The sequence below is a fragment of the Strix aluco genome, chromosome 5 (genome assembly GCF_031877795.1).
Source record: "Strix aluco isolate bStrAlu1 chromosome 5, bStrAlu1.hap1, whole genome shotgun sequence".
In the NCBI taxonomy this organism is placed as follows: Eukaryota; Metazoa; Chordata; class Aves; order Strigiformes; family Strigidae; genus Strix; species Strix aluco.
Genome location: NC_133935.1, coordinates 63,644,313 through 63,656,345, shown reverse-complemented (window position 1 = coordinate 63,656,345; position 12,033 = coordinate 63,644,313). Strand labels below are relative to the sequence as shown.

The window sequence follows — 12,033 nt, the reverse complement described above, 5'->3', positions numbered from 1 at the left end:
CTGTGCTTTGTTGCACATCACGGAACAGTTTGTGTTCGCAGACTATTATCATCTTAGATGAAATTAAACTAAGAGATGAGCTCCAGGGGTGCACCCATATATGTTGCAACCACTGGTAGCTATTTGGTCCGTGGGTTCAGGCTAGAGCAGTCCAAAGTAAGCTGCATCAAAAAGCACAGAGTGGATGTCTGCTCCTCGGCAACCAGCTGTTTCGCAGTTGTGCTGTTTGCATTAAAATTAGATAATACATTAGAAACAGAGCACTTCCTACATTTATGGTGCATCTGAAGGATTTCATTCTTTTGTTGCCTGAATTCTCTCAAGGCTAAAGGATGGTTTTCTGTCTTGACAAACACTCCCAGTTTACATACCAAATAGGTTTCGTGATATGACATAAATTGGATTAATAATTCTCAAGTTGCCGTTGCAGTTACTTCACAGATTTCATAAGTACTGGCATGCATATTCACAAATGTTGAAGCGCTCTGGAGTGCAGTAAGATATCACTGTTAAAGAATCTAGGGATATCTGATCTTCCGTCATACCAATAACCATTTATACTGTAAGTGAAATTTGTTTAGTGGGGAAAAAACCCCACATGTTTTCCTGTTCATATTATGAGTATCTTGCTCATTGGAATAAATGGAACTGTTTTCTGTGGCTGTGATGTTTGTATTACTTGACATTCTTCAACATTTCTTTATCCTTAGCAGGCATAATTACAGCAGAAGTTTAAGCTGATTTTTTCGTTCCATCTGTTGAAGTCTTATTTAGTTCTCTTTCTCAAGAGCACGAAGAGTACTAAAATGAATCTGAGAATGTTTACAGCTAGGTTTCTTATGACCCAAGTCATATTGTTGTCTTGAATCAGTTTTCTCTCTCGTCCTCAACTGAAGACAAAAAAATGGCTTAATCTTGCGGGGCTAAATAAAAGAAGGAATGCGATGCAAGGAAGATTCCTTTTATGCAAGTGTGCAGGGATGACTGAAAGTGCCTGTGGGCATTTGGTCCCCATTGGCTCTCACAGCGAATGCAATGATGCCCACAGATAGCCTGTATTGTTGTCAGTTAAATGGGATCATGAGTGTCTGAAAGGTGTTGGAGAATGAACTGAAAATCATTTTCACAAGTGGATGATTACTTCTGCCACATGTTAACCGAACTCTATCAGAGTGGCCCAGATTTTTGAGACTGCATTAATTGCTCTTTCAACCTTGACTGAGGTTTCTCTTTAAGAAAGGCCTTTGCTGGACTAAACTGCTACATGTATTGATTTTTCTTTCTGTATTTTTTTCATTGTTTGTGATAAATGAAGCCTTTTACAAGTAGAGAATTTATCATTCAAGATGTAGATAGATTGCTTCATTCCTTAGAATAAAAAGGCCAGTCTAAAAATGATCTCTGTAGAAGTAGTAAGTCCTTTCACATTTCTCCAGCAGTGAATAGCTCCGGTATTCCACACTCGATTATGTTTTTCAGCTATTCATTAGTGCTGATTTTTTCATCAAAAAGTAGAACCCTGCAGTCTTGCAGCATGGATTTAGAGCAAATAAGCTGCCATCTTCTTTCCTGTGTATGCCATCACATAATTGAAACTGAACTATAATATTTAGCGATATGGTTTTGCATTTTTGTAGCACAAGGAAATGCACTTTGAAAAATATTCAACATTTATATATTTAAAATAAAGTGATGCTCAGACTTTTTAAAGAAAATCATTGTTCAGTTGGTTTATTTTATTTCTGGAGGAGAAAATGATACTGAGACAGGGTGATGTATAAAACATTTTTATCCAAGTGTTTCTGTGGTTTGTAGTGGAAATGTAATTTCTTGTGGTTTTATTTGTTTTCCAAGAAAATGAACCTTAAATATTAGAGTTTTCTACTATATTGTAAGCATTGTGCGGTATAATCAGGTAAATCTATGACTTCATACAAATCTGATTTTTGCCTTTTAGTTTGGGAGTGAGTGAAGAGAAAGAAAAGCAGTATTAAATAATGTTGAAGAAAAGAAAATTGTAGAACTGTTTTTAAGAGCAAAACTCTCAGGAAAGTTATGGCATGGTTTGTACACTTGGTTGCCTTTTCATATTACTCCAAAACTGTGTTAGAAAATCTTTACATTGGGGTAGCACTTAATGACTCAACATGTTTGATCAAGGTCCTATTTTCTATGTGCTGTATAAAAGCAGGTGTGTTAGTCTTAAGTTACTGGAAATAATGTTAATAATATAAAAAGACTGAAGAACTCAAACAAGCATATACATAGTAACTATAAATATGCTTTCTAATGTGCATATATACAGATATAGATGTTATGTATATATATCTTATTTTATTAATGTATTTTTACAGAATAAAAGTCTGCCGTCTATATCTGTTTCTGTGTACATCAGAAGGCAGCAACCATTCCTAACTTCTTGTCAGTCTACTCATTAAACATTCTCAAAACATGATCTTAAAGAGAAGTCAAAATAAATCTATTTAATAATAAGCAGTTACTATTTCAGTGCTCAGATACAGGGGAACTATTTCAGTATCTTCCTTCTCAGTGTATGGCTGAACTGTAATAATTCAATAATTATTTTAGATTATCCCAACTCTGGAACCCAAATTAGCGTGAGAAAAATTGTAGCAAATGGTGTGGTTAATTTTTAGAAATATGAAATTGACTACTTCTGAATATCAGTTGCTTCTTTGTATTGCACAGAAAATTTTACCTGAAGAAAGGTGCAGTGTTTGAAGGAATGGCTGTTGTGTGTTTCTTGTTGCTGCCGAGGGTGTTTAAAATAGTCTGAACAATTATCATTATGCATCTTGTGCACATTTTTTTGGCTGGAGAGAGTGAGTGGGGCTTGTAGATGAATACGGATACACATATGGGTAGAGAAATAGCAGGCTGCAGCTCTGTGAGTTGGTGAATGTGAGGGTCTGCTGTGATTTGTGGTACTGACATATACCTGAGATTCCTGAAAAATTATGCTGTTCCCCACCTTAAAAATAAAACATTCTTCAATTTAGCTCTAGGACTTAGTTCACTTCTGAATCTGTTAACCTATTAATTCTCTGCTCCAGTTGTGAAACCCAAGTGTCATTTAATTTTGGAAAGTGACTTTTATAGACTGTTTCGTTCTAGACATCAACTGCAGTTTCTACAAATCCTAGATAATACTGTCCAAATTTAACAAGATTCTTAGGTCCTTTGCTTCCCATTTTTTTCAATGGAAAATAAATGGGAAGGAGAAGTTCAAAGAGGATTCTAGGAGTCTTGGATGTTTTGCTCCTTCTGGATATAAATGTTAGACTCTTGAGTGCTAATCTCATCTTTCAGGAGCATTCATGCTTAAGATGAGCACAGGATATATCCCTTGTAAATGGCTGAAACTTTCTACATTAGATGAAACCTGTCACTATTAGAAATGGCACTGGAAGAGGGATTAATAACATAAGATTATAACTGTGTGTTTATAGTGATTTGTAAAACCAAGTAACATAAGGCTTTGCACTTCTGTACTAAACCCCAGCTTTGTGTTATGAATGCTGTTTTCTTTGTTACCTAGTCTTATCTAAAACCAGCAGATTTTAAAGTTAAGTAGTTAATATTCCACTTCTTTGCTTCCCAAGGAAGCTCTTACTTAACACCTTAGTTGGAAGTGATTTATAGGAGGAATAAAAAGTGTATGTTGCTATTTAATTTAATTTTTGTATGCTTTCCTATTGTATAATTTTGAATTTACTGTAACTTGTGATAGTTCTGCCTGCACTGCAGGACCAGATGTGGTATATGTTACATGAAAAATAATTTTAAAAGCAACCAACCTTTTCTCTGATAGCAAATATTCTTTTAAGATCTCTTATTTTAAAAGCATCTTTCTATACCAGGATCAGTTAACAATGAAAAATAATGGATTAAACCTGGTGTTTATAAGGTTGGGTTACTCATTTTCTGCCCTGTTTCTGTTAGAACATAAAGACACTGCTGCTGATGATACCAGGATTACTTGCTGATGATGATACTGGGATTACTCTCGAGCAAGAAGAATCTATGGCTCCTTTACAAGTCACTTAAGACATGACAAGAGGATGGGAACATGGTCAGGATATCTTTGTACTGTAGCATTTGAGAAGTGTGTATTCTCAGTTGGTCTTCGCAGTCCATGGGGCAGTTGTCCTCCAACATACATCAGAGAAACCTACGCAGTATTCTGAGGGATGCGGTGGCGGTCACTGTGAAGAACAGGGCAGGCTTAGGACTGAGAGTGCCCAAAGACCACCTGTGGACCCATTTACTTTTCTCCCCCCTGGTCATTAATTCTCCAAGCTGAGTGAAATTCATCAGTCATGCCCCCTCCACCCTATAGTAGTAGTAAAGAGATTAATGGGGCAATAGCAATGTGGTGTGCTTTGGGGAAAGTAAATGCTCTAATTTAGGGGAACATGCCTGGTTCTTTTGAAACAGATATGAAAAGCAAAACAGTTCATATTTTGGGGGGGAATATGCGCCTATCACTCTGTGAGGTAAATGCTTCCTTAGTTGCAAAACATTATAAACTTCCAAATAAACCCTAGTAGACCCTTTTTTTGTACCCTTTCTGACATAACTCTTACTCCTCTCCTTTTTTTATTCAATTTATAATAATCACAGAATTAAGAAATTAAAAAGAGTGTGTCAGGATCTGGACTATTCAAAGAAGGCTACATCGAGTGGTAATGATGTACACAAAGCCAGTTTTCCTTTCTCTCATACAAATAAAAAACAAGGCAGAGCTTCAATACAGGTGTCGCAGGAGTTGAAAAAGTGCAAGATATCGTTGTCGTAGTAATGAGGGAGCCACTACATAATCTGACAAACCACCACAGTTAATAAGCATTATGATGAACATTCATGTTAGACAAAAGTTTGTCCTTTGTGATACCTAAAGTGGGAAAGAATGTGCTTGAGTGTATGCCCAGGACAGGTGGAAAAAAGGTTTTGCCTGTATCTTGCCTGTTCAACTTGAGATCTTGGTTCATTGGTCTGATTTTGACTGAGTTAAAAACGAGCAGGTAACAAAGCCCCAGAAGTGATCAGAAAATAGAGGGCAACCAACCTTATCCTGTTACCACAAAGGCACCTGTCCATCTACCAATCATCCAACCAACCATCTCTGATCCTAGTTATTATAACTTCTCCAAAGTATATGTGCCAGCATCCTCTGGAGAGTGCCCTGTGAAGCCAGCATTCATTGGTCTGAACAATTTGGATCTTTGCTCTGCGTTTGACCCACCTAGACGTACTAGATGTGCTTGATAGAAGCTGGCCAGCCAAAAGGGATATCCCATAGGTAATATTTTGCACTCCTGTCAGGTTTTAAGTAGCAGTTCCTTACCACTTGTAGGGTCTTAATTACAATCCCACAGCTCATCCTTTTCCTGTTGTTTTTGTTGCTGTCTTTGTTGACAACAGTGCAACATAACTACAGTGACAAAAAAAAAGTGTCACTATAATGCCATAAAACTTGCTGCAGCTTCTTGGGTAATGATGGTGCTTCCTCTACCACCAAACAGTATCGATATCTGTGGTTTTGACATCTCACTGGTTGATATTTCTGATTACATCATCCGATTCAAAGGCTTGAAACTGCCCAGATGACAAGGAGATTTTTGTAATCTAAGAGTATTTATAGTGAAGTGCTTCTGTTTGGGAAATTACATTCTAGTTTACTCTTGAAAAAAATTTAGTCTTGTGTGTCTGCTGGCATTTTGTTACTTGAGCATTTCCCAAGCTGACACTGAGACTGACTTCTCACAGACTAGAGAAACACTAGCAAATCTATGGAAACCAAATGGAATAAAATATGTTGGGGAGTTTAACTTTTCTAACATTCAGTATTTCTGTGTAGTCAAAAGTGTTCCACTTTAAGATATTTTTTATATATTCATACGCAATTGGTGAAATATAAGTGATAAGCAGATTACTCTTCTCAAACATGAGATCTTTTGTTTCTGCTTCTTGTCTTATTTTGAGTGAAAAGAAATATCTCTTTGCGTTTTTATGGTCTGAGTACATAGAAGACAAAATAACTTCTTAGTCGTGACAACACTGAGGAAGCATCTCAGTAGGTAGAGCAAATGAATATGCTCATTTATATTGGGTCCTCCTAATATCATGCTTCTTATTAATGGAAAAACATTCCCTTTATTATTTCCTTTGCAGATATTTGTACGCTCTAGGACAGAAGGTTTGGAAACGGTGGAAAAAACGCTACTTTGTTCTTGTTCAGGTTAGTAGTCTGCCATGAAATTTCATTTAAAAAGTAGTCTTAGACTATCAATTTTCTTATGTATGGTTTCTAGGGCCATTAGTAAATTAGTATCTTCAGGCAACATATGCAGCACTACTCCAAGCTGCTTACAGCATAGAGACATCCAAGGGGTTTTTTTTAATTCACATATGTAGTAAATGGAAAAGTGACTGAGTTTTACATATATATAAATGAGTCCCTACACTAAGCAATGTTTCAACTGAAACCCAGATATTTCTGAATTAAATTGTTGTGACCTTGAAACATTCTGTTAACAGCTTTCTAGCAGCACTCAATTTAACATAAAGTTGTATTTCACAAAGTGGATTGCACTTACTGTTTAATTTATTCTATCTTAAAAAAGATTTCCTGCCTTTAAAATTAAAGCAACAATAGTTACTATTAAGAACTTCTTCGTAAATATTTTTTGAATAATACTATTTTTTGTTCTTCCTTGCAATATTAAATTGGGTAAAATTATGTAGTTTTTGCAGAAAATCTAGTGTAGCAATTGTTCTTGGCCTCAAAAATGTGCAGCTGGTATTTCATAACTTTTTGTCTGCACCTAGAACTGTAAGTGCTAAGAACATGCTAGTGAATGGTGACAATAACGTGAGATTAATAGCATAGGAATAAAAAAGTAGATTTTGAGTGGTCAAAACTGAGAAATGAATGATTTTGGTAAGTCTTGAGAAAAATCATTATTTTCTGTTCGTGCTTGCCTTCAGACTGCAGTTACAAATTTGATGTTCTTCTGAGTCAGATCAGAAAACACTATTCTTCTGTGTCCTTTGTTTTGTTGACAGCAAACTGTTAAAGTGTGAGTCTCAATAAACATCATACAATGGATGAAGCCTGTTAATGAGGCCTTTTTTAAGAACAAAGTTTCTAAAACTACTTACAGAAAGCCTGATTCCTTTCTCTACCACTCTGTCAGTCACAGTCACTTGGTCTTCTCCTCCTAAAAATTGTAAGGATGAAAAGAAAAATCCTGAACAAGGTCTTTAATAAAGTTAAAAGCTGAGAGTATTTGCATATTATTCTTGCTAAGCTTGATGTCAACACAGTGTTCTCCCTGGCTTCAATAGAAATTGTCTTGCCTATTGATAATCAGTGAGTAATGGTTGTAAGGTTGAAGAGGATCTTATGGAAAGTCTACTGAATTCATTTGGGTTCTGATTTTACCAAGGTCCTCTGTGAAGAGATGAGGACTTTTTGTGACTTTATTAAGATTTGTAAAGGTTGAGAAGATCTCTATATAAGATTGCTGTTAAGTCATGGATGTGAAGGGAAAATAGCTTAAAAGTTACGGGGTGGGGGGGGGGGGAAAGGTTAGATGCACCCTTGTCCTTCATGTTTTCCTTTAACACTCCTCCTACTTTACATCCCCCCTTTCACAAAAAGAAACACCTTATTCTCTTCCTCTAAGCCACAGGTGTCATCTGAGTTTTAAAGTGTGCACCTAAGAGATGCGTAGTCTTTATGTGCATGTGATATGGAGCCATCTGGGAGACCAGTTTATTCTAGCCAAGTTAATTTTAACTACCTTCTGCATTCTATGCAGAAATTCAAATACTAGAGGAGAATATTACAGGAATTTTCCAACTGTGATAGGATTTAGACATCTATTTCATTTTAAAGCAGCTATCGATACAATAAGGATATATAAAAAATACCGTGTTAAATCAATATTTACTGTCCAGACAACTCTGACTCATTTATATAATTCAACCATGATACATACACCAACAATAAACTGAAGTCAATATGTGTGAAATAAGTATTAAGTAATGAATATCAGTCTGCTGTATTGATATATTATTGACATATTGATGAGTCATCCTCTATAGATTAGCTTTTAGCTTGTCATTCTCTATAGATTAGCTTTTAGCTTGCGTTAGTAAAATATTAAGACCATGAAATTCAGTTCTAAGACAAAGGATATCAGTGACTTACACATGCTTTAGAAATTTAACTCAGATGTGAAATTAGATTAATAATGTTGATTTTCCAGGCGCGTGATGAGAGTAATGTGCACCTTCATTATTGCTACACATACTAGAAGTTGTTAGTGGTTTCTGAAAGAACAGCTCAATGTTATAGGAAGGTTACAGAGTCTGGAAATTTTAACCTCTTCATTATATTTGCTTTTCTTCCTTTTACAATCCAGTCACTTCTCTAAAAGGTTATTCATTTCAAGCTAGAAACGGGGACATATAACGTATTAGGTAAAAAGCCTCAGCTGTACATGCTGTGTTTTACTTCATTTGCTGTCTGATAATATCTTCCTCCAATAATCTGAATGCAGATTCACTGCTGTCATTTTAATTTTATCTGTTCTAGTGTTTGAAAAGTCAGTCATTTGTTTCATGTATATTTTTTTTTAAACACGCCAACCATGCAGGCTAATTCTTGCTGCTGAACTCCTGAAGAGGGCTGCTCAGTGATTCCCTGTAGCAGGGACCACAGATTCAGCCTCCAGGTTTGCAGTAACAATTCCTCCCAGCACATTAAAACAGGCTCTTTCTGCCCTATGGGGACATCCTCTAGTGACACAGCTCATAAGTCATGTCCACATCTCTGTCCCTATCTGTCATGCATGCACAGGTTGTTGGTTTTCCACTTTGTTGCAATGTAAGTAGAACAGCTGGTAGTCAGGTGTTTGGACCTCTGGAAAATGATGAAATTCAGGTAAATGCAGTTGTAGGAAGAGGATTGCCTTTTATTCTGTCAAGAATTACTATTTAAGAAGGTGGCTTCATTCTGGTTTTGTCCGAGAATGTGTTGTACATAGTCCTGACTTCTGAGTACCCATTATTGCATGAAGCATTGATACTAATTTGCTGAATTCTAAAGAAAAACTACCTACAACTTCTTTGACTTCTAATAATACACTTCAACCCAGGCATAGATCTGTATTAAAAAGTGTAATGTCAAATTGTTCTGGTGGTTCTTTCTGTAATAACTGATAGCAGCCACCAATAACCATAAGGAAAAGAGTTTAAGAGATTGTGAGTATAAACAAATGAGGCAAGTTCTGTATTTCTTTATTTTGTTGAGACTCTTTTTCCCCGACAAAATTTTCTGGACTTTTTCTATTTGCTTCTTTGGTGGAAAGACTTTTAAATGTCTGATTTTCAACAACATGATGAAGTGTAAGGCTGATTGTGACATGAATATCTTTTAATAAATTGTTCCTTTAAAATAAGAGAATGCATTTCAAATACATTTGACAAAGTAAATCAACAGCATTATAATCTCTGTCTTGTTATAGAGGTGAGGTTAAAAATGAACAGACACATAGTTCAAATCTTCCACAAGCCTATCTTCAAAAACATATAGTGGCTGAAGAAATCTGAAAAAAACAAGCATCCTATGCATTTCCACAATTAGTTCTGTGAGCTTCCTTTTTGATGACTCAGTTTGTCTGTACAGCGTGGTTATACGGAGTTGTTTGCATGAAAATGTGCGTGATGTGGGTGCTTGCCAGGTTATTTCATTTAACAAAATTGAATAATTTGAAAAATGTTTTTACTGTAGTGCCAGGTATCAAAATTAGATCTGTACATTCAGTTTACAAGAAAACGAGGGAGTTCTCATGAAATACAGTGCTAACTGCAAAGGATTTAGAGGTGTGGGACTAACCAACAGCTCCCTCTGTGTTTGTGCATGAGGGAAAATATGGTTCTTGGGAATATAAACAGGGAAATACCAAGTTGTAACAGAGGTGATATTTCTTCTGGGCCTAGAGCAGATAACATGGCAGAGGGGCTGAGCCCTGTGTCAGGGCCCGGGAGGACCACCAGCCCCAACTGTCCTTGCCCAGCCCCTCCAGGGCCTCCCCACCCTGCCCACAGCCGAGGACCCCATTTCAGCCTCCCAGGGCCATCATCCCATGCCCTAGTGACACCACGGCAGGGCTGGTCCCCATCTCCCCACAGCCTTGCTCTGCCCAGCAATGGGCACTGCTGAACCAGGCTCACCTGCAGGCCCACATCCCGGCCCAGCCTTGGCCTGTGCCCAGGGAGGTGCCCAATGCCTGGGTTTGGAGCTGCCCCAGTGCCCGTGGCTGCCCTGCTCCTGGCTGGGCCCTGGCTGCCAGACCCTGCCCTACCAGCTCAGGGATAACTTAAAGTCTTTAAACCAAAATACAGTAATTTTCTAAAATACATAGTATAAATGAAAGCAAAACTATGGGCTCAGTGCACAAACAATGAGGTTAAATTCTGTCCTGTATGTCATGCTGGAGCACAGGCTGGCTGGTTGTAATACTCCCTTCTAGCCTGAAAATCTGAATTTCTGAAAGTGATGGGCTAGACTGTTTTTTGTGTTTATTTATATTTAGCTCTTCTTGGTACAGCCCACTTAAGTGAATGTACTAAATTTGATGTGGAAAGCTGGCACTGAGTTTTAGTTGACTGACAGTGTGTCTCAAATTCTTATCTCCTATAAAACTGCCTTCACAACTAATGTAGTCATTAAACTGGAATACCTATGTTTAATTTCTCTCACCTGTAGTCTTCTGCTGTGGTTCTGGAGACATCAGTTCAGCGTTCAAGGCCTAATGGCAATTTTGCAGAGAGAGTTATTACACTTGTTCCTTTTGCTTGTACACACTGTGTCAGAGGATGTTCAGTCACCATACACTGCATACACATAGCAAGCATAACCCTGTTTCAAAAAACCCCAAATACTTAAAATAATTAAATATTTTTAGAGCATTATGCAGATTATATCTATCCTTATTTTCCAAAAATATCAATCTTTTACAGAGAGTGAAAAATCTTTTGTCAATAGCAGTTGAAGTCTTTCAACTTGAAGACTTTGAGGTGGAGTGGTGTACAGGTACAACATTGATGAATATATGAATGAAACTGAAATCAGTTGTCAAAATTTTACTTCAAAAATTATCATTCCTGGAGTTGTAGCCAAAGCAATAAATCTAGGTAACAGTTAGCTGAGCAGTCAGCAACTGCGATAAAGACTGTCCACTGTCTATCAGACAAGCTCCTTGCCCGTCCTTAGATCCTTGCATAACTTTACAGATCTAAGAAATTATATTATAGTTCAAAACAAGTCATTTGGCTTGGTATCCAGTCCTTGGAGATGAGAGTTTCAGAGGTCCATGTAAATTCAGTTCCCTTAAGTTTCAAGTGTTCACAGATTCACAGGCTCTTTCTTCTGGTCACCTTTTATAGTCTTGCCAGCTCTTCATTTAAGGGTGGGAACACCTCAGTTTTCTTTCAGTGATTGCTTTTCCTCTCCCAGCTTTATATTCCTTTCTTTATCTCTTCAGTCACTTATTCCTCAGCTCTCCTTGTCACTTTGTATTGTGTCTAGGGAGTCTGAAACCTCATGGTGACAGATTCCCTTCTTTATTATTTTTTTAATAATTATACTTGATGAGAAGTAACTGATGTTGTTCATGCCAGCTGCAAGCTGCTTGGCCTACACAGTATCGTATCCAGTGAGACAAGCAACCTGCAGATGGGTGTGAACACTGGTGCAAAAGATGCAGAAATTAGACTATGATGCAGAAATTAGACTATGAAATCAAACTGAAGGTTCTAGTACTTACCATCTTTAACTGGAATTGGCCAGATTATGTTTTCATGTTTACAGCTGCATGATAATTGTGTCACTCCTTCTACAAACAGTCCTTTTATACATAAAAGTCCTTTTTTTTCCAGCTTTTTGGATTATGGGACTTTTTTTCTCACACAGTAGACTGAGTTTGGTCAGTACCACAG

The 12,033-nt window shown here is 37.1% G+C and overlaps 1 protein-coding gene across 11 annotated transcripts in view; it reads left to right on the top strand.

Moving 5' to 3' along the window:
• The window catches only part of CADPS2 (calcium dependent secretion activator 2), a 322,674-nt gene that overhangs the window by 193,951 nt on the left and 116,690 nt on the right, over window positions 1–12,033 (top strand). For all 11 annotated transcript variants that reach the window (XM_074827609.1, XM_074827608.1, XM_074827605.1 and 8 more), the window contains exon 9: window positions 6,196–6,262. In XM_074827609.1, the coding sequence (XP_074683710.1) occupies window positions 6,196–6,262 (67 nt within the window). The remainder of the gene's footprint in view (window positions 1–6,195; window positions 6,263–12,033) is intronic.